The sequence below is a fragment of the Bactrocera neohumeralis genome, chromosome 4 (genome assembly GCF_024586455.1).
Source record: "Bactrocera neohumeralis isolate Rockhampton chromosome 4, APGP_CSIRO_Bneo_wtdbg2-racon-allhic-juicebox.fasta_v2, whole genome shotgun sequence".
In the NCBI taxonomy this organism is placed as follows: Eukaryota; Metazoa; Arthropoda; class Insecta; order Diptera; family Tephritidae; genus Bactrocera; species Bactrocera neohumeralis.
Window position 1 is genome coordinate 47,891,912 of NC_065921.1, and position 27,215 is coordinate 47,919,126.

The 27,215-nt window shown below is 32.9% G+C and overlaps 1 protein-coding gene across 1 annotated transcript in view; it reads right to left on the reverse strand.

Annotated features, from left to right (window-relative positions):
- LOC126754491 (uncharacterized) overlaps positions 1 to 20,417 on the reverse strand; it is a 121,518-nt gene extending 101,101 nt beyond the window's left edge. The window contains exon 1 of the mRNA XM_050466503.1: positions 20,039 to 20,417. Coding sequence (XP_050322460.1) covers positions 20,039 to 20,120 — 82 coding nt within the window. The 5' untranslated portion in view covers positions 20,121 to 20,417. The remainder of the gene's footprint in view (positions 1 to 20,038) is intronic.
- Between the last annotated feature and the right edge of the window lie 6,798 nt (positions 20,418 to 27,215).

The window sequence follows — 27,215 nt, forward strand, 5'->3', positions numbered from 1 at the left end:
ACATATGGCATGGAGAAACTACGGAAATTTGCGCTAAAATGTGTGAAATGTTAATATGAATGTAATTAGTACATATTTAGTGTGCCAAACGCCAAGACATGCAAAGCGTTACACCTGTGGCGGCGCGCAGCCGCAAGCCAGATGCGGCAAGCAAGTGAAATACAAACAGAGCAACTATGTAAGTAAGTACTGTGTTGCATAGGTGTCAGTATATTTGTGTGCGGTGCTGGATTGTATGAGCATGTTGTTTTGCGGTCGACGGAGCGTATGAGTAACATTTTATCTGGAGCAAAGCGGCGTGTTTGACAGAGAAAAGAAACAAGTTAGCGAAAAAGTAAAGCGAAAAAGGAATCGAAGAAGGAAAAGCAAACTGAATGAAAATTAAAGTTGTTGCAAGTAAAAGCAGCAACAACAACACACACAAGCACCCGTCAGGCAAATACTTAAGAAACTAGTCAGAGAAAATGTTGTGGAACCGCGAGTGCGGCAATTTCCCGTCAACATAACATTTATTTTCGCGCACAAAACGTTTTACATACTTACATATATGTCTGTTTATGCTTAAATGTTTATGGTATAACTAGTTCGCTATTTTCAGGTGACTTTCGGCGTTGCATGTTTGCTACACTTTAGCCGCGCGCTTGTAAACACACATAGACAAACACAGTTGGCTAACTTACATAAGTGGCTCATAACTAGTAGCTTATGTGCATATAACCACATAGCACCTGCTGCGCATGACTGCGGGCATATGTATGTACAACAACAATATATATTTATACTGACGCTGATATTGGAAATATTTTGTTTAATTTTTTTCTCTTTTCTTTCTAGTTATCAGCACCGCTGATTGAAACGCATCGCGTTGCTTTTGGACTTTCATTTCTGGGCAACCGCAAAGCTTCCTGCTTATATTGTCAGAACTGTTGAACGCATTATCGGCGATATTGTTGTTGTGCAACCATATTAAAATATAAAATATATATAAAGTTTTTAACAGCGGCAACGCCACTGATCTGTCCGCTCGCAGCTCACCTAAATTTAGCGAGCTCTCATTATCGCTCTTGATTGGCTATGAGCATTTTACCGCGTGCCTCCAACTAGAGAGCAGTTGTTGTTGCCATTTTATGCTTTCTTATCTATGTGTATGCATCCATGGCATAAATCACCGAGATATGCATTTCTTTTTGCGGCACGTTACGCGCCATGTCAGCAGGACTTTAAGCAACCGGCAGTCCAGCTTACGAACGAATTTATTTGCAATTTTCATTAATTTTTCTCTTTGTTATGAAAAATTTCGTACATGTGGCGTGCTGGTGAAAGTGCACAGATACCGATGTGTTGCACCACCAAGGCACGTGCTAAATATTTTATAGCACTCTTTTGGAAAATTGAAACACACATCTGTGCAAATATGAAAATAATATGTAATAAATGATTTGGATTTTTTGATGTCATTAACGAAGTTTTCTTAAGGTATTGACAGTTTTTGGCTCTTTTAAAGTTAGCATAAGCCAAACTACTGCTTGGGTGAAACTCTCACTCCGTTAAAACAGAGGACGCTTAGCGTTGAGCTTATGTTTGAAATAAGGTACCTGTAATGGGTACAGCTGTCAGAGAAAGGGTGTCCTGAAGCATGAGGTGGTACTTAACTTAGTAGCCAGGTCATTTCTGGATAAGGATCATATTCCTTTTCATTTTCATTTAAAGCTCTGGAACGAGAAAAACTGGTATCTTCATATATGGGTACTTATGATAAGGCCTTGAGAAAATAGAAGCCTCAGAAGCAGAAAAACAAAACAATGTAGCGAATGCTACTTTTTTTACGAGTTTTTTTTATAATTTTATAAGAATTAATTTCGATTGTTTTTCTGATATTTTTAGTATCACGTTTGTTTCTAATAAACTAAATTTTTATAAAAATAAAGGTAAAGTTTGTAAAACAAAAACTTCTTTAGCAAAATTTTAAAATTTATTTTAAAGTGATTTTGTAGAGTTTTTAAGGTCAAAATTTTTATTTTATTTGTATGATTGTGAAGGTAATGTTTTCAATGGAATAATTAAATTTGTATATCCTAACGGGGTGTATTAAGTTTGTCACAAAGTTTGTAACACTCGGAAAGAAACGTTAGGGTATACTATAAATGATCACCATGACGAGCTGAGCCGATTTAGCCATGTCGGATAAGGAATCACTATAGTATATACCTGCCATAGAAACTGAACGATCAAAATCTAGTTTTTGTATGAAATCTTTTGTATTTGGAACAACCGAACCGTACGGGACAACCGAACTTAAAGTTTTTTCCTGTTTAATATTAAGTCCCTGAAGCCACCAACTAACTCCAACATGCCTATACGAGACATGGGTAGAAATTGGGCTAATTGTTTTGCAAATCACCTAGAAAATGTATTTCAACCAAATTAACCAAAGATCAACTTGGAGTTGTCGGGCTTACCCAACTCAGTCAACGAGTCACTCGCGTCTTTTAAGACTTCACCTTCTGAAATTATTAGAATAATAAAAGCCAAAAAAGTCACCAGGACATGATAATATTACCCTAATTGAGTTACCAAATATTGCTTTAGAAGTGCTCTCTTTGCTCTTCAGTGCAATTCTTAATCTCGGATACTATCCTAATTTATGGAAAAGGTGTAGATTATCTTGATAGATAAACCTGGGAAAGACACAGCCGTCTTCATACAGACCAATCAGTCTTCTACCCTGTCTTTCTAAAATATTTGAAAAAGTTTACTATAAAAGATGTCTCCTTTCCTCCACGAAAATAATATAATACCAACGCACCAATTCGGGTTTCGTGAAAAACATAGCACGATAGAGCAAGTAAATAGAATTACTAACGAAATAAGAAAAGCATTTGAGCACGGAGAGTACTGTTCAGCTTTATTTCTAGACGTGGCTCAGGCGTTTGATAAGGTGTGGCATGAAGCCCTTTTGTATAAGATTAAAAACATTCTACCTTTAGAATTGTATAAATCATTGTAGTCTTATTTAAAAAATAGACAATTTATGGTAAAAGTGGGAGATTTCATATCTGATGAACGACAGATAAGGGCTGGTGTACCACAGGGCAGTGTTTTAGGCCCAACTCTATACATCATATACTTACATATACGGCAGATCTTCCAACAGCTAATAATGTATTAACTTCAACTTTTGCGGATGACACAGCTTTAGTGAGCCGTAACAAATGCCACATAATAGCATCAAGAATATTAGCCGAGCACTTAAGGTCTGTCGAAGAATGGCTAGCCAACTGGCGTATAAATGTGAATGAACAAAAGTGTAAGCATGTTACGTTTTCGCTAAGACCTAAAATGTGTCCGGCAGTAAAAATGAACAATATTTTAGTACCCCAAGCGAACGAAGTAACTTATCTTAGTATTCACCAAGATAGAAGACTTAAGTGGAAAAAAACATATATCAAGTAAAATAACTTGTATGACGATAAGAGCTGCAAATTTAAATTGGCTATTAAATAAAAACCCCAAACTTAGTCTAGACAACAAAGTGCTTTTATATAATGCGGCCATAAAGCCGATTTGAATGTATGGCATTCAACTGTGGAGTACGACCTGTGCAACTAATATTGATATAATACAAAGGATCCAATCAAAAATGCTTAGAAGAATCACGTGTTTACTATGGTACATGCGTAATGAAAATATCCATAAAGACCTTGGTATTTCTATAGTAAAGAAAGAAGTAGAAAACAGCAGAACCCAAACCCTCCATGCAGGAACTCCTCGAGGGGAGGAGAAACAATTCGGGACGACCAGTGTCTACCCGTAGTCGAACACAAGCCATATCGCTCGGATTGGATAATAGCAAGGTACTTATTTACTGCAGATTCGATCAAGTGGGCAATGGCTTCGTTCGAAAAGTTCAAGTCTCCCGGAGTGGATGGCATCTTTCCAGCGCATTTACAACAGGGAGAGCAGGATCTACTGCCATACCTTGTTCGGCTGATGAGGGATAGCCTCGCAATGGCGTACATCCTTGAATTATGGAGGACCGCGAAAGTAATCTTCACACCCAAAGTAGGAAGGAAGGACTATTCAATTGCTAAATCATTCAGGCCAATCGAAGGTTCCTTTGACAACATGTCTCACAGGAGTGTAGACAGGGCACTGGAGAAGAGGAATGTGCGCAGATGGATAGAGGCTGTACTGCGCACCAGAATTGCTGAAACCACAGTAGGAGATACAAGGATTCCTGCGTACTAAGGAGTAACGTATCACCAAAACAGCTCAAACACTTTCTTGAGCTTGTCTAGTTATACTCTCGCAACAAAGTTGCTAAGGAGAGTATTATAGTTTTGTTCACATAACGGTTGTTTGTAAGTCCTAAAACTAAAAGAGTTAGATATAGGGTTATTTATACCAAAGTGATCAGGGTGACGAGTAGAGTTGAAATCCGGATGTCTATCTGTCCATCCGTCCGTCCGTACAAGCTGTAACTTGAGAAAAATTGAGATATCATGATGAAACTTAGTATACGTATTTCTTGGCTTCATAAGAAGGTTAAGTTTGAAGATGGGCAAAGTCGCCCCACTGCCACGCCCACAAAATGGCGAAAACCGTGAACCTATAAAGTGTCATAACTAAGCCATAAATAAAGATATTAAAGTGAAATTTGGCACAAAGGATCGCATTAGAGAGGGGCATATTTGGACGTAATTTTTTTGGAAAAGTGGGCTTGGCCCCGCCCCCTACTAAGTTTTTTGTACATATCTCGGAAACTATTATAGCTATGTCAACCAAATTCTACAGAGTCGTTTTCTTCAGGCATTTCCATATACAGTTCAAAAATGGAAGAAATCGGATAATAACCACGCCCACCTCCCATACAAAGGTTATGTTGAAAAACACTAAAAGTGCGTTAACCGACTAACAAAAAACGTCAGAATCACTAAATTTTACGCCAGAAATGGCAGAAAGAAGATGCACCCAGGCTTTTTTTAAAAATTGAAAATGGTCGTGGCGTCGCCCACTTATGGACCAAAAACCATATCTCAGGAACTACTCTACCGATTTCAATGAAATTCGGTATATAATATTTTCTTAACACCCTGATGACATGTACGAAATATGGGTGAAATCGGTTTACAACCACGCCTTCTTCCAATATAACGCTATTTTGAATTACATCTGATGCCTTCTCTGTATAATAATGTATATACATATGTACATTAGGAACCAATGATGATAGCGGAATAAAACTTTACACAAATAGGGTATTTGAAAAATATGTAAATGACGGATAATGAAATCTCGATTATCACTTTATCATGCGAGAGTATAAAATGTTCGGTGACCCCCGAACTTAGCCCTTCCTTACTTGTTTTTAAATAGATTTAAGATTTTAAAACTTATTGTTAGGCTTTTAAAACAAAAAGCAGATTCAATAAATAAAAACATATTGCAAAAAAAAATATTAATTTTAACATTATTCTTGTATATGTATCAAAGAGTTTTAGCCCTTTGGCACCTTAAAGAAATTTTAAAAGTGATGTTTACTCTAAGTTTCGGTCACTTTTCAGCAAACAAGCCGCTAGTACAATTATAAGAGAAACTGAAGAAATATGTACATAACCCACTAGTATGGAACAACAATAATAACTTATTGAAGTAATAAAAATGGTTGTTACCAGTAGTTTTTTTTTTGCTTTTCTATTTTCAAGTAATTTACTAGATGATAATATGATTTTATTACTCCTTTTTTATTACTTTAGAAACTCATATTATTAGGTAGGCACACACAATTACAAGCAAACATATTTGTAGAGCCGACATTTGACAATCTACTTATTTAGTGTGTAAGTTAATACCACCAGTTCACATTACATGAACATATTCTTTATCTGTCATAAATATGTAACATGACACTTACGACCCATATGGTCCGTATTGAAACATTATGTGTACTTTGCTAATACTGTCCACCTTAGGTGGTCCCAAAATATAATTCATAGATTGTAAGATGAATCTTTCCACTTGTAACATACATATGTCATATCTCAAGTGGATTGTAGATATACTTCCTAGAATGTAAGATAAATATTTGTATCTAGACTTAAGCAAAATACTGTATATAAGAAAACATAATAAAGAAAACGAGGCAGTTGCCCGTAGTTGCCCACGAGAACTAAACGGAGTTTTTAATTGGCGATCCTGCCAGGAGATGAAATAATCTCTGGCGGACCAAAATGTAACAATAAATTTCGGCGGTAACCATTTAAGGGGACAAAAAATCCCCGTGTTACCGATTGAAAAACAATCAAGTATCCTCAATTGAGGAGAAAAGTAAAAAAAAAGTTAAAAAAACGCTAAGTCCAAAAAGAGACACATAATCAAAAAAATCCCAGCGCCACTTAGAAAATTATTGAAAAAATTTGGAGTGTGTGTTTGTGCCTACTGCCAATCGAACGCGCCTCGTCTAAACGGATTACGAGCGAACAACAAGCAAACATACGTCCACATAAAAAACGCTGAAAGCCCCTCATAAAAACAAAAGAATCAAAAAATTTCTGTAAATCAGAAATTTCGCCAAAAACATCTTATTTCATCTAAACCTCACACACGGCCTCCAACGACGATCATCGCACAACCAACCGCCAAAATTCTACTCAAAAAGCAACGGCAGCAGCAAAGGCAACAATAATCGCAACAGTAGCAACAGCAAGAGTAACAACAGCAGCAGTAGCAACAACAACATAAAATTAGTTGTAGTTCAAATGAAGGCTCGACCAGCCCAATAATAAAACATTTTTTTAAAACCGCGATTTAAACTCAGTTCTGCGAATCTGGACTCCAGACCCTCCAGAATAAAAGAGTATCTTTTCCCAGAAAAGATCAAAACAAATATTTAAATACAGGCGGGCAACAAAATATATGCCATTTAAATATTTTTAATATGAAGTTATTACAATAGATTTATGCAAAAAGAAATTTAACTATTATATATTTTTGTGAGTATTACTATATACATATGTTATTTCATGAAACTCAGAAATATATATAAAAAAAAAACAAACAAAACCGAAAAATAAATTTAAAGGAAAAAAATATAATTCTTTGGGAGCAGAGACTCCTGAAGTGCCTGCCGAAGATTTTTCGGCAATATTGTATTAACAAAAAAAAAAATATTTTGGGACAAAAAGGTCCTAAAACGCCAGCTGAAGATTCATACCGGCAAAATAAAACAAAAAAATAATGGAAAAATATATAAAATAAATATAAATATATATATGTAAATCAAAATATAAAAGTTCAAAATTTATATTACTTTGAACAAAAAAGTCTTAAGGCACCAGCCGAAGAAAGTACCGGCAATACTAAAAATAAAAAAATACTTTAAAATTGTGAAACAAAAAGTTCAACAACGCCAGCCGAAGATTTTACCGGTAAAATAAAACAAAAAAGAATGGCGAAAAGCCAAATAGAATATAAAAATACAAAATTTAAAATACTTGGGACTAGAAAATCCTAAGACGCCAGTCGAAGATAATACCGACAATAAAATAAAAGAATATACTCCAAAAAAGGAGGTACTAATATTTTAAATAAATAATTTCAATAATTGGGGTACTCACAAGCCGTCGTAAAGCATCGTAAAATCGTAAAATTATAAATTTTTACACTTGCTTAAAAAAAAAAATGTTGTTAGATTTCATACAAAAATGAGTTTACACATTTACAATTCTCAATGTTATGTTTTCGAATCGTTATAACTTATAACTTTATGCGACTTGAGAAAACCCTAAATGTAAAAGAAAAAATTGCTGAAATGTATTCAGGCAATAATACAATAAAAGATGTCATATATAAAAATACTGCCATCAAAAAATAATTAGAAGTCAAAAATAATATAAAATGTATCGAAAGTAAATTTAAGAGTCAAATTTAAATAAATTGTTAAATAAATTAAGATTTCAAAATAGTACTGTTCAAATTGATAAAATAGTCTATAGCCTCACGTACTACTATATATCCATTTGAATCGGGACGCTTCAATTTAGAGGTGGGGGAGTTAATACCACCAGTTCACATTACATGAACATATTCTTTATCTGTCATTAATATGTAACATGACACTTACGACCCATATGGTCCGTATTGAAACATTATGTGTACTTTGCTAATACTGTCCACCTTAGGTGGTCCCAAAATATAATTCATAGATTGTAAGATGAATCTTTCCACTTGTAACATATGTCATATCTCAAGTGGATTGTAGATATACTTCCTAGAATGTAAGATAAATATTTGTATCTAGACTTAAGCAAAATACTGTATATAAGAAAACATAATAAAGAAAACGAGGCAGTTGCCCGTAGTTGCCCACGAGAACTAAACGGAGTTTTTAATTTGTATGTATATGCGCATCGGCATGCACTTAACATCATACTCGTATTAGCACATGCGCTTCTGCTTTTAACGCTTGCTTGTGCTTCAACGATAGCGCCGACAAAATGCCAGCCATAGACATTTCACTTTCATTGCTTTTTATATACATATGTATGAATATATAGTATACTAGATATGTATCTAATATTTTTGCTGTTGTCACTATACTTTTACTTATTTGTTGTTTGTGTTGTTACGCTCTTTCAAGTTGATCAGAAAATGTAACAGCATATAATGTTAAGGCTGCGGTAAAAGTCAATTTGCCATCGCTCAAATTGAGTGTGTTTGGAAAAAGAAAGCTATCAGCCTGACCAAACGTCGGCAAGCGTGCTCCGTTCAGCGTTTGCCGTTCCCTTGGCCTGAAAGTGAAATTATTGAATTGCGCGTAGAGTTGTATTGAATTTAAGTTGCTGATTTGCATAGCAAAAGATTGCGTATATAAATGTAGTTGTAGTTATTGTTGTTGGTGTCTTTGAAAACCGCAGTGTTTTTATACACTATGTTGGTGTTTAGCCACCAAAAGCCATGAGCAAGGTGTTGACAGTCGCACTTTGCGGCGTAGTTATGTAGATTTTTATACCCTTGCAACCAGTTGCTACAAGGTATTATAGTTTTATTCACCTATCGGTTGTATGTATGTACTTAATATTAAGATTTTCGAACTTCGAGGTAACTTTGTACCGTATACATATATCAATACCAATGAAAATAAGAGACCGTGTTTTACTCATAACAGTGTATTTGGCCTATCCCCTATATAACTAATATCAGGTTCTTCGAACTTCCGGCTGACTTTACTTTATATGATTGGTTTTCCACCTTAAAGTAGTTCCCTGGCTTTGATTCTAGCAAGTTGCAAGAGTATAAAATGTTCGGTTGTACCCGAACTTAGCCCCTCCTTACTTGTTTCTCCTTCTTTTTTTCTCCCTCTTCTTTTTTATCCACCGTAATCACATAATATTTTGCAATAGTTTTGCTTTTGAATTTTCTCTCGCACTTAATAATGCCTTTCATGTTGGGGCAGGTCGTTGACGATTGAATTTTGTAAGGGTTGAGTAAGATTTAACGGCAATTTCTGACACAGTGCGGTTATTTCAAATGATTTAAGGCTATTCATATTTTTATTAATGGTTCACAAAAAGCTCTAAAGTTTGATATACAAGTTTCGAAATGAGGGATAAGTCCGCATCAAAATGAACATATTAACTTAATCATTTATAATATATTTTTGATAACTACCGTTGTATGGGAGCTTTGTATGGATAAGAGCTTATGTTGAGTATATTTCCTAAGGTTAGAGGCATGCGATTTCTTTCCGAAATGAATAGCTTTTTAAGTTATATATATTTATATATGTACATATGCTTACATCGATATGGACTCCAGACCCTAATAAAATGCAACCTAAATTAGTAGATTGGAGGATCGATTGGAAAGTTCTCTGCGCACTATTCACTTGGGAGGGGCCACAAACGATTTTTTTACATATCGCTCGAACGGCTCTCGACTTCCGGTCTTATACAAAGTATTCTCTGGGTAGCCAAAAAACATCACACCAAAGTGAGAAGGTTAATCATCCTTCCCAAGGGTTGCGGGACCCGCCATTTAAAAACACACCCACAATGAAAAGGACAAAACAGCATCGGACGAGAGATTCCCCCTTTAGATGACGACCATTGCAAACATATTAAGAAATACGATTTATTTACGATCTAGTAGACAATATCCCAGTAGTAGATGAAAACAGAAAAGAGATCTGCCATACAGTAGACACAGAGACACCAATGGACAGTAGGTAAAGGAACTACAAAGACAAAAAAAACATTTACTAATAAGTATAACCCACTCTTCCTTCTTCTTCAACATCGTTGACGATGTTTGAGAATATTGTTTATTCTTGTACAGAAACTTAATTCGAAATATGTATAAATATGCAATAGTAATATGAAAGAGAAAACAAAGATTGCGGTAACTAGATTTTTTTCGTAGTACTTTATATATTTCAGAATATTCAGCGTATTAGGAGAAGCGGACCATTTCTCGTTAGTATTTTTTCAAATCTCCAAAACTTTTGTTATCATTATAAGTGGAAAAAACTATTCTTTCAGTGTTGTTGATTTTTTGGCCGAGTGTCATGGGAACTTTCTTAGGAAGTCGAGTCTACTAAATTAATTGGTGAGTCCAGAAAACAAAATATTTAAAATTTATTTAGTTAGATGTTGCAACTATTTTATAGGAAGTAGGTATAATCGTTTATTATATACTCACTATACATATATGAGCAATGGAGTGACGAAACCAAGTTTTTGTACTACAATATTCTGTCATTTATTTATTTCGAACTTAACTTATGAACCTTCTTGCAAATTTTATTAAACAGATGGTCACTAACCTATAGGCTATAGTCAGTTAGAATACGTATTGATCTCATCACGCGTTTCGCTAAATCGAATAAGAGCTCCTTCACTCTAGCGCGAAATATTTCTATCAACCTCACACTCGTGAACTGAGAAAAAATGCAAAATTTTAAGCAAAAAATTACAACTATAACCCAAAAAAAACTAGTTTAACAACGTCACGACGAACATCTTCACTTCAGCTGCCAGCTGCCTCGTTCGCTTCACAAGTTAAACAGTTGCCCAGCAGCGGACACCGATTGCTTCACTTTTGCACGCCACCTTCAGCGTTTAGCGGCGCAGCAGCTCAGTTGATCAGCATTTCATAATTAACATATTATTTAAACACTCACTAAGTCATAATTACATGTAGCCGCTTGATATTTTCTCAATTTGAATAAAGTTTTGTATTTCAGCAAGCATACAGAAAATAAAGGAATTTGCATTTAAGCAAATTTTTAAATCAATTTAAATTAAAAAAAAATTTATAATAAACATATTTAAAAAACCTTAAACAAAATTAAGGAAATATTTGAAAGAAAATTAAATTTAAAAAAATTGTATTATTATAAAATCACTTTCAACTATATCATCAAAGTTAGAGACTACTAGCAAAAGTGTGAAACAAGTTTTCTTGTTGCTTTTGCGTCTCACTTAAGTGCGGAACGTGCATCTCGTTTGGCTTTCTTCTCAATTTTAGACGGTCGGCAGCGTTGTTTTATCCGCTAAACTTGTGCGCGCTTGTAAATGTTGAGAGTTATTGCTTTCTGTTGTTGTTATTGTTCTTGGCTATATGCTCATCGCTTCATTAGTTAATAATATTAGCATATGTTTGGTATACCGAAGCGTGTACTTCGGCATATCCAAACTCATCCATACACAGTTGCTATGAATTCATTATTTTTCGCTGCTCTTGCGTGTTTGAATTTAATTAGTTTGCCCGTTTTTATTATTATTTAATAACTACGTTGTTTTGTTATTTTTTTGTAACAATTTGTATAAATTTTTTGTCGACTATTTTCTTTTATTTGTTTTCAAATCCGCTTTTCTCCTTAGAAATCTGGTTTTTTGTTTATAAAATTACTATTGCTCAATTAAAAAAAAAATCTGTATAATATTTGTATGTGTGTATATAGAAAAAGAGAGAGAAATTAGTATTTTACTTTAATTCAAATTTCCATAAATTTAATCTTTCTCCTTTTCTCCGCACTGCCTTTGTTTGTAAAAATAATTAAATTCGTCATGAGGTTTTTGAAATTACTGTAAATTGTTCAAATGTAAATTTAGTAACAAGTTATAAAACTTGTATAGGCTATACATACTATTCAAATATGCATATTTGTATAAGTATATGTGCTTAAAATTCCTTAAAGTTCTGCAATTCTACCCATACCACACTTAATTTTGGCAAGCATCAATTACTTACTTACACTTTATTCATCTTCTCTTCTACAAACACTATCAATACTATAACATTGATAGTTCACTGAACTGTCTTTCTTAACAAATATTTCACTAATTCTTTTGTAATGGAATTGTGTAGAGTTTCGAGCGGCTAACAAAAACGTATAATTCGAGCTCGTTGCTTAAGTCTTTCCTTGATTAAAGAAAGTAATTAATTCAATTATTCAAGGTGGTGTTAATTAAGATGTATATTAACAGCTGTCCTTAAGTTGAGAAAAGTGGAGATTAGCGAAAAAGCTTGAATAATTTTTGGTTAGCTATATACATGATACCAGCTTACACCGGGGACTATAAAAAGCTACTATGGTATCGAAAGAAATGAATTCTGAAACGAAAGCTATACAGCCAGCTTTGAGAAAACAGGACCTTTAGTCTTCTTCTCGCAACATATCTGTAGGTACTGGTGCAGCAATAGAAAACATTGGGGACAGAAAAACTCAAGAAGCCTGCAGAGTATATTATAGCTTTGGCCGTATGCTCTACTTTGGTAGCGGCATTACAAAAGATCTTTTGGACCACAGTACTCAGAGCCTGTTATTAAAGATTTTTCTAACTTTTTATAAAATAAACATTCTGCTGTTGCTAATTAAAATGTAGTTTTAAAAGTAGTGAGACGAATAAAATGATTGAAAATAGGCAAGGCATCTTAGGTTGAGATTGGAAATGTTTCTAACAAAGCTTTTTCAGGACAATTCCCGTACATGCCCTTGCAAATTACGAAAATATATTATACTATACATGAACAAAAATAGAATAATTCCAAACACATACAAATTGCCCGCTACTTAGGTTACATTTTCTTCAATCAGTTTTTAGTAATAAAATGAAAGTTACCATTACTACAAATGCGTATTCCCAAATAATGAATATTTTTCTAGCCTTTGTCTTTCACAACCTACTGTTATAATTTGACCAGTGTTTTTCAACTTCAGTTGCTCTTAAAAAGTCACATAACTTATACGTATGTATATTTTCCTAATGTTGTCAATATATGTCAATATCTTCGCCAAACTTCATTGGTTTTTGTGTATGCATCGAGTGTGTAGATATAGTACTTTGACATTTGCATAGTTTTTACGGCAGCCAACAGAAGCATCTAACTATCAAAGCACGTGTCGTTCGAAGCATAAAATAGGAAACCAAAAGCTATTTACAGTCTCCAAACATTGTCGAAAAACTGAAAATACTTATGTTTATATTTATTTATGTATTGGTATATGTTTTTGTTAATAAATGTAAATTTGATTTGCCATTTGGCTGCTGCAGATTACTGTTTTTGGAGCTCAGTCGCTTTTTAAACAACTAGGTATGGTAGTGATACAAATTAATGTTTTGCGAAGCTCCTCACTAGATTCTTTACTACTCTCCGGCATAGGTCAATAAATATCTCTGCAATTTGTACATATATTTATAAATGCATTTTGTAGCTGAACAGATAGACTACACATGCTACACTTTATTTAGACACGTACTTTTCGATTAGTAAACTGTTGTACTATATTTTAATTTTTTATACTCTAAATTATTGCTAAGTTCACTACGAAGTTTGCGACACCGAGAAGGACTCTTCAGAGATTCTATAAAATTTAGTATATATGTATATAAATGATCAGCGTAGCGAGCCAAGTCCATTAAGTTATGTCAGACTTTCCGTCTGTTTGCTTTTTTTTTACACACGTCCTTTTCTCTCCAACAAGTTCCTCATTTGTCAAAGACGCTGATATCGAACAACTATAGTATAAGTTACCATACAAACTGAACGATCGGAATCAAATGCTCGTATGGAAAGCTTTTTCATTTGACGAGATATTTTCACGAAATTTAGCAAGCATTATTGTCTAAGGCTTCGATGCAATCCCTGAAGAAATGAATCAGATCGGAGCATGTAGCGTTAAGCTGTCATACAAACTGATCGGAATCAAGTGCAATCTCTGAAGTAATTGTCTAGATCGAGTATGGTGCTACACAAACCGATCCATCAAAATCAAGTTCTTGTTTGAAATTTTTTAGTTGTGAAGAGTATTATAGCTTCGTTGCAACTGAAGTTAACGTCTTTTTTCTGTTTTGTCATATTGAAGTTTATTTTTATTTTTCGGTCCAACTACATATGTACACAACCAAATTAAACCAATACATTTAAAATTTGCTGCTCATAAAACTTTTGTGTTTAAATACGAATTATTGGAAATTAAATTTTAAAATTATTGCTTGCGTTTATTTTTAATTTGCACTTTGCATTTTTATAGCCAGTGGCGTGCAAAGTCAAACAGTTTATTTCGCATAAGCAATCAGATGTGTACGATTGGTAGCTTTGAAGCTTCTGAGATTAGTTTTAATATTTATAATTTCGCCTGAGTCCTTGAAATAGAAGCTTGCTGTGATTAAAACGAAATTATGGCTATTACGTGTGATGAATTTTATAGAGTATTTGGTTTATTGAAAAACGCGAATGAATATATTTGTAACTTTTTCATATTTGACTTATATTTGAATTTGAATATCTGTCTATACATAATTTGTGCTTCAATTCGATTAAACTTTTCAAAAACAAAATTAATTGGCTTTTATATCAAAAATTTTCAATGTTCCACTTCGGCTTGAAAGATAAAATAAAGCAGTTTTTAGCCGTTCAAACATAAAAAAAGAGTTTTCGAAACTAAAAAATATATCTCTTTTAAAATATATATATATATATATATATATCTCCAGTGCTACCAATCATATTTGGTCATACTATATAGTGTTGGAATGGTGAAATTTTAAGCTTCATTTAATTGGAAATTTCGAAATTTCAATTTACACTGTTGAAAGTTTTTACTGATAAAATAATGTCTCTAGTTAAAAAATGGCAAAAAGTGGTTGACCAAAGTGATACATATTTGTTTTTTTATTTATTAGTATAAATATAAGTTTGATTAGAAATACGAAAATACTTTTTCGACAACCAAATATATATATTTATATAAGTATACCAGTATAACATTACATAAGGTGTTTTTTTATAGGCACAATATATTTTAGCTGTCAAAGCAGCTGTCAACAAAAAAATATGTGCTTGAAAAAGTTTTGTTTCGTTGTGGAGAACATGATGACCTGTTTAAAACTTACCTTCGGCGAGTAGTTGTTGTTCTAGAAATGAAAACAATCCCTAAATAATTTCGAGGATTGATGCCGAATTGAGAGTCTTTGGCCGGATGAGAATCTGGGTCAGTTCTAGTTACGCAGTGACTGGGTGTTCTATATCCGACAAATCGCTACAACATTGAATGCAATGATATTCGAAAAATAAAACCCTTGAGAGGATAGACAGATGGACACTAGACATAAGGCATCGCACACTTATATCTAATATCATGCTAGTATTTACAAACATAAATTATATATTTTTATAATTCAACACAAACGAACTTGATCTTCACACCTAACACACCTTTTATCATGCCTCTAATTAGCTTAACAACTTGCATTAATTATTTTGTGCAGAAGCTGTGATAATATAAGAGTTCTTAAATTAATCTTGGAGTTTAATTGCTATATACAATTAATACGTTTACTAATGCTGGATAATAAAGTGATGAAGACTATTGATTTTCAACCTTAACGCTCAAAGAAGTTAAAAAGGTAAGTTCGTCGGAGAATTTGTCACTATTCGACTAATCAGTGCAAGTGTAAACAAAACTGCTTTGTGTTTTCCTCAGATCCTAACTGATGTGGATCTTCCGCGATCGTTTTTAAACGTTTGCCTCAGTATAAATCAATTTTAAGCTGTTATTCTGGCGCTAAATATCGTGCGCTTTTAGTATTATGATAAGGATAGGATAAATTTAAGTAAATAAATTGATTATTCGTTTTTATGAATACATCGAAAAGTCAGTAAGTTATTCCATTTCGGCGTGAGATGTTTTGTCATTCATTTAATCCTGAAAAAGAAAGTGGGAAAATCCAAATACAACTTCGTTTGAATTTCTTAATAAACGGAAATATGAAGCTGTATTCATTTTGTAAATGCTTAAACCTCATATACGTAGTCAGTTCAGAGTGCAGCGAGATTGAAGTGTAACTTGCTACCGCTTCTGGTATTGAAAAACTTCACAAGTATCGAAAATATTAATTATTATATTTCGTAATTCCCTTCCCGTAAAACACACGGAAATCATAAGCAGCGCAAATGGAACGCTGTGACACGTACGCGTAAACAGACAAGTGTGCCAATTTATGAATAAAAATTTCCTTTTTTGTTTTTATGCAGTTTTCACACCAATTGCAACTTTTGTTTTTATTATTATGTTGTGGAAAATGTTCGAACAGTTAGTTGCGTGAGCGGTGTTTCAGCAAATGTGTGTGATGAAACAAAAAGTCCAATAATGGGAGAACTACAAGCATTAAAAGCACGTACACACATATACTCCTATGTACTATTCGTGCTATATTATATATGTATATGTACATACATGCGCACGCGTAAACAGTATTTCCGGTCGTCAGCGCGTGCACAAAGGTCACAGAAAAGCGTCGCAAAAAGCACATATTAGTACTCATGCATATACATATTCACATATAGATACATTCGTATAATTTTCTGGTATATACTATACATATATGCAAGAGCTAAAGGAACAAAATATTTATCTCATGTGGTATGGGAATTAGCGGAAGTACTAAAGAATAGTCAAACAGAAACATATACATATATCTACTACTCTACTTTTTACTGCCTTTTTGTGCGCATTTTATTTCATTTCTCTGATTCAGAAAATTGATGATTTTACACGGTTTTACCGTTGCCGTTTCTCGGCAAATTCGGATTTATTTGAGTAACTCAGTTATTTATAGGTTGGTTAAACTTTTACTAACTTCTTAGAAGGCAAATTAGGCATTTTTCTGTTTACGTATACGTATATAAGTTAAAATCATACATTTTGCGATGAGTATTTAATTCAAATGAATCAGATATAAATCACGTGAGTATTTCCACACATTCGGAGAATATTCTAAAACTATTTAATTTGGAGGTTTCATACCTTGAGGTTACGGGACGAAACTGCATTAGTAAATAAAGTCATAGCGAAAGGCCCTTGCGTAGAATCAATGCATTTACTCCAAAAATCATTGAACATTTTACAGTATGCAGCAGTAATACTGGTTATACCCTGAACAGGGTATATTAAGTTTGTCACGAAGCTTGTAACACCCAGAAGGAATCGTCGGAGACCCTATAAAGTATATATATAAATGATCAGTATGTCGAGCTGAGTCGATTTAGCCATGACCGTCTGTCTGTCCGTCCGTCAGTCTGTCTGTATATATACGAACTAGTTCCTCAGTTTTTAAGATATCGTTTTGAAATTTTGCAAACGTCATTTTCTCTTCAAGAAGCTGCTCATTTGTCGGAACGGCCGATATCGGACCACTATAACATATAGCTTCCATACAAACTGAACGATCGGAATCAAATGCTTGTATGGAAAACTTTCACATTTGACAAGATATATTCACGAAATTTGGTATATATTATTTTCTAAGGCAACAATGTAATCTCCGAAGAAATTGTTCAGATCGGTTAACTATAGCATATAGCTGCCATACAAACTGAACGATCGGAATCAAATTCTTGTATGCACAACTTTCACATTTGACAAAATATATTAACGAAATTTGGTATATGTTATTTTCTAAGGCAACAATATAATCTCCGAAGAAATTGTTCAGATCGGTTAACTGTAGCATATAGCTGCCATACAAACTGAACGATCGGAATCAAGTTCTTGTATGCACAACTTTCACATTTGACAAAATATATTAACGAAATTTGGTATATGTTATTTTCTAAGGCAACAATATAATCTCCGAAGAAATTGTTCAGATCGGTTAACTATAGCATATAGCTGCCATACAAACTGAACGATCGGAATCAAATTCTTGTATGCACAACTTTCACATTTGACAAAATATATTAACGAAATTTGGTATATGTTATTTTCTAAGGCAACAATATAATCTCCGAAGAAATTGTTCAGATCGGTTAACTGTAGCATATAGCTGCCATACAAACTGAACGATCGGAATCAAATGCTTGTATGGAAAACTTTCACATTTGACAAGATATATTCACGAAATTTGGTATATATTATTTCCTAAAGCAACAATGTAATCTCCGAAGAAATTGATCAGATCGGTTGACTATAGCATATAGCTTCCATACAAACTGAACACATAGTTACTAACAGAAATGCACCTGTGAAGGGTATTTAGCTTCGGTGCAACCGAAGTTAACGTTTTTTCTTGTTTTTATATAAACTTAGCACTTGAAGTGGAAAAATGAGTTTAAAAGTAAATCCAAGACTGTGCTATAAACCAGAAGATTTGTGAAAAGGGTCGCTACAGGTGTAAGGGTTACTTTTTACCAAATTGTAAACTTTGAGTTCACTTTGGATTCTCCTAATATCTGACCGATAGCATGATCAAACGTCAACCCTATAGTTTAACTTCCGGCGAACTCCGCAAATTGTAGCCAGACTAATACATAACTTATTCAAGTTTGAATAAACTTCTGCAATTCATCGCTATTCTAGGAAAAAGTTGTTCAATCTGTCAAATTCTAACTCATTGGAAATTATATTTTTATTCGTTTGAATTATTCAAGAAAGGGGATTTGCATTTCGGTTTTCATAGAACGAGTAGTGAGAATATAAAAATGTATCAAAGGCCACATATTTAGACAAGATGTCAAAAAGAGAAATATGTAGATTTTTTGCAAAATTGTAGTCTTCTTTAGTAAAAAATTTAATTTCAAAATATATTACGGAGTTAAAGAGTTTCTGAATATCGAAACTAATTAACACTATTTATGAATTCTGTCTAGTGTAAACTTAGGTGGACTCTATTATACATAGTTTCTGTAATGACTGAGAATTCTTTTTGGATAATTCAGGTTACAAATGGAGTGTTCCATAAGTTGAATGCCGTCGCCGAGTGGGGATAACTATTATTAGAAAGTTTTTTCCTTTGAAATCTTTTAAACGGAATTAAGATTACTTGCCGTAAGGCGACTGTTACTTTTTTTCAATAAATTCAGGTTTTTTTTCAGCCAGAATTCAAATTTACTTCTGAAAATAATTCAGTTAAGACAAGCTTTTTTTTAGAACATATTTACACAATTGTAATCAACGCACTACAATACAATTCATTAAAATTTTACTTTAAACATATTTACTATATTATTCTGTTGTTAAAAGAAATGGATTTGATCCAGAAAATAATATGCTGCAATACATACAAACATATACATATAATTTCCTAAAATAGTATATATAGTAAGTAATAAAAATACAAAATAAAAATCAGAATAAATAATTCTCAGCGCAGTGAAAGACTTTTCATTTCCCCCACCAGCGGTAAGGTTTGATAGAATCTTCATTGAGTTTATATCAGACATATTCCATTTGAAATGCATTCATTTCCTGCTTGGTATAGGTGCTCTGCAATTTTTCAGTCATAAATTTTGCATGAAGCCCAAAAAACTTCACACACAAAATCCCAATGTGGGGAGAACAAAATTTGCGCTGAGTGCCACTCAATGATTCGCAAGTAACCGTAAAATATTCCTGCTAAATGCGATGATTTCACAAGAATTCAAGCACCAAATGGTGGTATGACTGGAGAACGGCTGGGAACTCCAAGAATATGAACACAAAAAAATTTTATAATTCAGTGTAAAGTATCACTCATTTAATCAGCCAAGAACTTACCTTGTGACTGTACAACAGCAAGCAGCGAAGCCGCCAGTATCAGCAGCAGGCCATTGAGGCCGCAAAGCGCTGGTATTTCCATACTATGTGGGAGTGCGCCGGATCCGCGCTTAGTGTGTGCAGCTCCTTATTCTTGTTGCTATTATTATTTACTTTTATTTATGGTGGGTGAAACCGTTAAGACAGTTTTTTTAAACAACTTATATTGTTTTGCTGTTGTTGTTAATTTTGTAAGCCTTTTGTTAGCCAAAAATTTAATAAATAATTTTTTGTTACACAAGAACTCATTTATTTATTTCTTGCAATGCATTTTTTGTGGCGTGAAAACATGTGCTGATTTCTTATTATTTGATTGCTTTTTGTTGATTTTTTTGCTTTAATTTTTTTTTATTTATAAGTAATTATTCCTTTGTTATTAACGCAGCACGATATTTTTTATTTAATATTTACATTTTTATAACCCGTTCAATATGTAAATACAAAAATTAATTTTTACCGTTATTTTGAGCAAAAAAAGTATTATTGAACAAAGATTATCTACACATTTAAAGATAAACTCGTTAAACAGAACAACTTTAAACAGAAATGGAATATATAAAATGTAATTGTTTTAAAAAATTGAAACAACAGCAGCATTTCTAGCTGATGTCTGTAAGTGACACGCAGATTATGAGCAGCGTTCTCAAGGTTATGCACAAGCAAGTCATACACCCCAATGGGCAAATATCTACATATGTATGTAGGCATTCAGGTTGGTTCGTGAATGCGGGTGAATGTGTGTAAGAAAGACGGTACACAGTCAGTCAGTTGTTGTTGTTTAAACTGCCAATTGTAACTGATTTATAAATGTTTGTGCTGATTAGTGTTGTTGTTGCAGGAAAATATATTGTAAGTTCTTAGGTTTTAAAAGATTGTGAAAGTTAAAATAAAAATTAACATAAACTTTCTGGAAAGCCTTCATTTTTTATATGCATTTTGTTATATTTTGCTATTTTTTATATCTAAGCTACATTTCTACAGATGAAATCACTTTTCAAAAATTTTTAAATAGAAAAAAATCATGAATAATTCTTGGAAAGCTTCAATTTTTTAAACTACTAGTTATAGTGGTATACGGGTATATAAGTATGTACTATAAATCAAAATTATACTGGGTACATATTATTCGATTAAAGATTAGTTTTCGATCTTTAATAAAAAGTCAACTATAATTTTGAATTCGGTGGATGAATATAATTTCAATAGAATATACCACTGTGGGCAAAAAATAGTAACACTTTTTAATTTAATCCATTCGTCGAAATATTTGCATCTAGGTTGGTATGACTGTCAGTGAACTCTTCGCCAAATGTCGAATGTTATTCTCATTGGCTCCATTGGAATATCGGAAGGATCAGTGAAAACCATTTCGAAAGATCATTTGAGCTAAGAAAAATGAAAGCACGATTGGCTTCATAATCACTCAATTTTTTTCAAAAACAGCGTCGCGTTATCGTCTGAGAAACAATGTTTTCTGACTACCAGCATGTCATGAAACGTATTACAAAGTTTTACTATTTTTTGCTAATAGTATTGCTTGTTCAAAAGTTGTCGAGAGCTGTTCAAAGGCTCATTGAAAACGGACGTCAAATCAAATAGGAAACAGAAAAAGGAGCTGCTTATTATTTCTCTAACGTTTGTAAGCTTGATTTGAAAATTTAAGGCTAACTCCAGAAGCAGCTAATATTTGAAAAGAAATTTTAATTAAAAAATATCAGATTTACTAACACTAGCTTACTAAAACAGTTAATATTTTTAACAACAATAACTATTAAACTCATAACCGCTTATTTTGGCTTGCATTTTCAGGCATTCATTTTTCTCCACTCATTCCAGCTTCGTTAATGTATTCAGTCAATAACGATTGAAAGCACCACAGAATTGAGTTGGTCTGTGTTGCTTAGCTTTGCTCATGCGTTTGAATTTTAGTTATGCAATAGCTAATAAAGTTGTTGTTGTTTTAATATAGGTGTTTATTAAAAATCTAGTATTATATGTCAGTTAGCAGTATATCTAGAGAGATATATGTATGTTTGTGTATGTTCTCGTATTTTTAGAGTGGATAGAAATTTTATTTTATTTGAGTGCTTGGAGATTGAGAAACTGAAGCCATATCAGAAACACAATAAAAAGTTACTAAAAGACTACATGATTCAAACAAATAAATATTATATTGACTATTTATTTCATGAAAAATAAGAGGTATAAGAGTTAATAAAAACAAAAAATGTATAAAATAAAAATATACAATAAAAAAAGTTAAATTAGATAGTTTTATTAGAAGAAAGATATACAGTTATTTAATGAAATTGTATCAAATTAAAAGGAAATAATATTAAGGGGGTATTCTGGTCTAGAAATTAAAAAAAATCGAAATTTTTGTTTTTATATTTTCAAAGTTTAACTATTCAAGAATATGTGTACAAGAGGATTTTTCAAAATTCAAATTATTTTCGGAGATACATATAGGCATTTTTCTGACCCGGCATCCAAACTGGTTCGGTCGGAACTAATCGAAAAAAAGACTTTACGCGAAACTTTAAACGCGTTTTTCTTAAAACTGACTTTTTTGGAACGATACGCCCGATTTCTCAGGTTCAACTTGACCGATTTACTTGAAATTTTTATAGAGTCTTCTTTATAGGCTTGTCTATGGTTGGAACTAGCCCCGTCCCCAAATTTTTATTTTTATTATTTTAAAAAAATTCGAAATAGTCAGAAAAAGTGATCCAAAAAAACTTTTTTTTTCAGGCAGTCGCCATTTTGTGAAAAAAAAATTTTCCCACTTTTCCGTAATTCCGGCCATTGCGACGTTATTCTAGATCAATAATCTTTTTTTTTTGGTTTCAGATAACTAGGAGGGTTGAAATCATGGTTATGGTCAAATTTTTTACTCTTTTAATTTTTTTCTGTACTCTTCTAAAATTAACAAATAACTAATAAAAAAATGGATAATAAAAATATTAATAGAATACCCCCTTAAATAAAGTTATACTAAATTTAATTTTAAAACTTCAATAAAGATTTTTAATATTATAAAAACATTTTAAAATTACTAAGCTCTAATTAAGCTACTATAACTTTATAGATTCATAAACACGCATCACAAAAAACAACAACGCGTGAGCATAAATTAACACTAGAAAATAAACAAAAGCTGAAAATCATTAAAACATCATTAAATAACACGAAAAACGTGACGACCAGTGAAATGAAGTATTAGTTTGAAGTGCTATAATCAATTCATTTTATTAACTAGTGATGCTTTTTAATGAACTTTTTAATAACACAAAGTAATTTTCGGTCTTGTCTCCCAGCTCGCTTGCTTTTCATTGCTTGGCTTATAATGGGTTGTCAAAAAAGTCTTGCGGTATTTTTATTGAATTTCTTTTTTTTATTGAAATTGAAATGAATTTTTGATGACTCATGCCCAGCTCTTGACCGATGCTACGGCTGCTACTATGCCGGTCTCTTTCGACCAATTCAGCGAATTTATCGCAATTTTCGACGACAGGCCTTTCGGAGCGTGGCGCATCTTCGACCACCTCTACACCAGAACGAAAACATTGAAACCATCGTTGTGCGGTGGAAATGGAAACTGTATCGGGTCCATAAACTGCATAAATTTTATTGGCGGCTTGAGATGCATTTTTGCCTTTATTGTAGTAGTACTGTAAAATATGCCGTATTTTCTCTTTATTTTGCTCCATGTTTGCATCGCTATAACTCACGAATGACTTAAAAGAAACGACAATCAATCAAACGTGATTAGCGCGTGAAATGAGCTTTCCAAAAAGGTATAGCATGACCCGATGCGACGAATAAAACTAGAACTACGCACTTTCAGCGCCAACTAGCGAAAATGCCGCAAGACTTTTTTGACAACCTATTATGTAAATAGGTAAATAAATATATATATATACACAAGCATAAGGCATTACCTATCCAGCTAGCAAAGAGATTTCCAAGCTTCGATTAAAACAAAATTTCATTTCACACTATCTGATATAATAATTTATAAACAACTAAAAAAATCATACTCTTATAGATCTGAATCCATATGTATATACCTATACTTAACTGTATATAACATTAATAAGTAGAGTATCTAATGAAAGCTGTTTACACTCTCCATGCCCGCATTGCTTAACTAAACGTCAAGTTACAGCAGCTGAGTGGCTAAACAAAAGACTTGCGAAACAAACTTGCAGACAAAAGCAGCCGAATGAGCAGTTGTTAAGCAAATAAATCACTTGATAGGCGAGCAGCGCATATATACACAAGTTTGGTGACTTTATTATTTAAATTTATGTCTATTTTGTATTTATTTCTTTTTATTTAATCGGCTGCTGCGATTTGATGTGTGCGTAAATGTCATCGTAATAAGTTAACGAAACTGTTGGTAGGAAATTTTTCAACATTCCTATTGAATCACATTTAGTATTATAAAAAAATAGAAAAAAATGAATCACTGTTTAACATAACTTTATTATTAAATATTTCCACTTTTTCTTAATTTTACCTTTACATTAGCCAAGTCTTATGCATTTTATATTGAAAGTAATGTTATTGTTGGGTTCAGTATAAGCTTACAAGCTTTTTACAGTTGCAATTAAGCAAAGTAACTTTTGTTATTTGCACTAATACTATTTTTAATATTGAAAGTAAGTGGATTATAACAATATATATATGTATATATGTATAACTACAAATGCGGTTATAGTACTTTGCTGTTACATGCTCGCTCTGTACTTTGCTGATGTTGACAAGAAAAATATGTAATTATTGCTTCCATACAAATTAATAAGCGAATGAAATTCTAAATGAACAAATAGCAACAACACTAAGAACCACAACAACATTGAAAAGTAAAGACTTTTATATATTTAATATCATATGTGCTTCAGTTGTTTTATTTTCTGCATACATTCGCATATATGGTCACTTTTATATGTTTAAATTGCTTGCATGCTTTCATTTGTATGCAAACTTTGTATATTTTTGGTGACTGTTCAGTCAAAATATAACAACAGTGACTTTGAAATAATTTGTTGTTAAAAATCCATTCACAAAATATCATGTATAACCGATTCGAATTAACGATTGCACCAATTCGAAAGACTCAAGCACGAAAGCTTTAAATGCACATTATACATATATACATACATATATGTACATATATATATATGTTTATAAGTATATAGTTGTTATTGTACTACTTTATATTTGTTATTATTAGTTTTGTTGTTGTAATTAATCGAACAATTGTTTCTCAATATTTCGTACCGCAGACCAGCGTTAAACCGTTCATAAACGCGTTTCGAGTCAAACTAACCTCAGCTTTCGTTGTTGGCCAGCGTCAAGGTAGTCGAGTTGGTATAAACTGTAGCTTATGCTATGGGCTTGGCTCGCAGAGTGGTAGCACAAGAATTGCTAGCTTTATAAGAAGCGCTGGTAATGACAAAGAGCCAAGAGCATAAAACGAACTAAGGCAAAGGACTGAAACAAGCAAAAAGCAGAAATGGAGGAAAATATGTGGGCTTAAAAGCTAATTGCGAGAGAAAAATGAGAAAACTGACTAGTTTTAGCATAATAAGTCAAACAGAGCAGCTTTCAATAGCCAGAGAGCGATTTTTTGGGAGTTTGCGTTAGGCGGAGAGTAGTGCACAAATTATTAGATTTTGAAGCATACGTTGCACGCAGGTGTCCAAACGTAAGCGACTTGCTTGTAAATCGAAAAAGTGTCTATTTCCAACTTATTAGAAGTTAAACTAGCAAATAATTTAATAATAATGAGGATTTAAATTAAATTGTATGACCTTTTCTTAATCTGGATAAATTGCAAGTAATTAGCAGTTTAGAAACATTTGCGTCACATAAATCCGTTAGCCTCATCCATTTGGCAGCGAAATTGATGTACGAGCTAAGCAAACTCCCAACAAAAAATAGGCAAACGACAACATTTAAACTTAAAATTAACACAGGCATCTCATAGCCATTAGCAGTAAACCCTATAACCCATTTTGTGAAAGATTTAACAAGACAAACAATCAGACAAACATGTAGCCGGTGGAAAACAAGCCAAACTGAATTAAAATCGAAAATAATAGTAGTTTTTTAATGCTTATACAATCTTAAGACATGCCTGTCAACGTGTTTGTGTATTATGTGTTCTCAGTTAATCTTCCTCCAACAGCCAGACAGATATTTGCGAATTTTCGTGCATCATATACATACATGCATCTATCACAGCAGCAAAGTGAAGAGTAGCTCAAAGCTAAGCGATTGTTTCCTACGTAAGTCGCGCATAATGCATACATATTTAAAAATCTGGCTCATCGATGGCGAGTTGTCAATCGTGTACGATCCCACATAAATTGTAAGCTGAAAACCTGCACCAACATACTATACGTGTATACATAATAATATGAATTCGCTATAAATAAGTGCATATGCTTATGTATGCGTATGTATATTTTTATGTCAGTACATCAATAACACCGATCGTGCAGTGAAGATGACGTTTGCCGTGAGAGGAGTTTCACTATACCAAATCTGCCATCACTGTCGCTGCAAATGCATCGATCGTAATTTTTTTATAGCAACAAAGCATTGTAGATTGTTGGTTTTTGTAAATTTGCCAATTCTGAGTGCCAACAGATAAGTTGGCATAACGTTTTTGTTGTATGCTACCACGCAACCCTTTCACTGCTATGTTGCACGATTTGTTTCTGTTCATTTATTTTTAATTTAATATTTAGGTATGCATGTTTATACATTTGTACCGATGAGTAGTTACAAACATATTACGATCGCTCGTAAATCGTTTAACCCAGCACATACAAAACGCCGGAAATTGAACAGATTTTCCTGTTAACACACTCTATTAAAGATACTAAAAAATACCTAGCAACAAGAAAGAGCATTGTTAATAATAATGAGATTTAGTTGCTTAATTATTTAGATTTTTCTTTTCTTTTCTTAGAATTATTGTACCTTTATTTATGCAATTGTTTTCATTACAAATATCGACATTGTTTATAGTCAAATTACTTTCAATGTGCATCGAATCTTCACACATTAATTTTACATTTTCTGTGCGAAATGAAAATAGCTCTGAGAAAAATCAATTTATTAA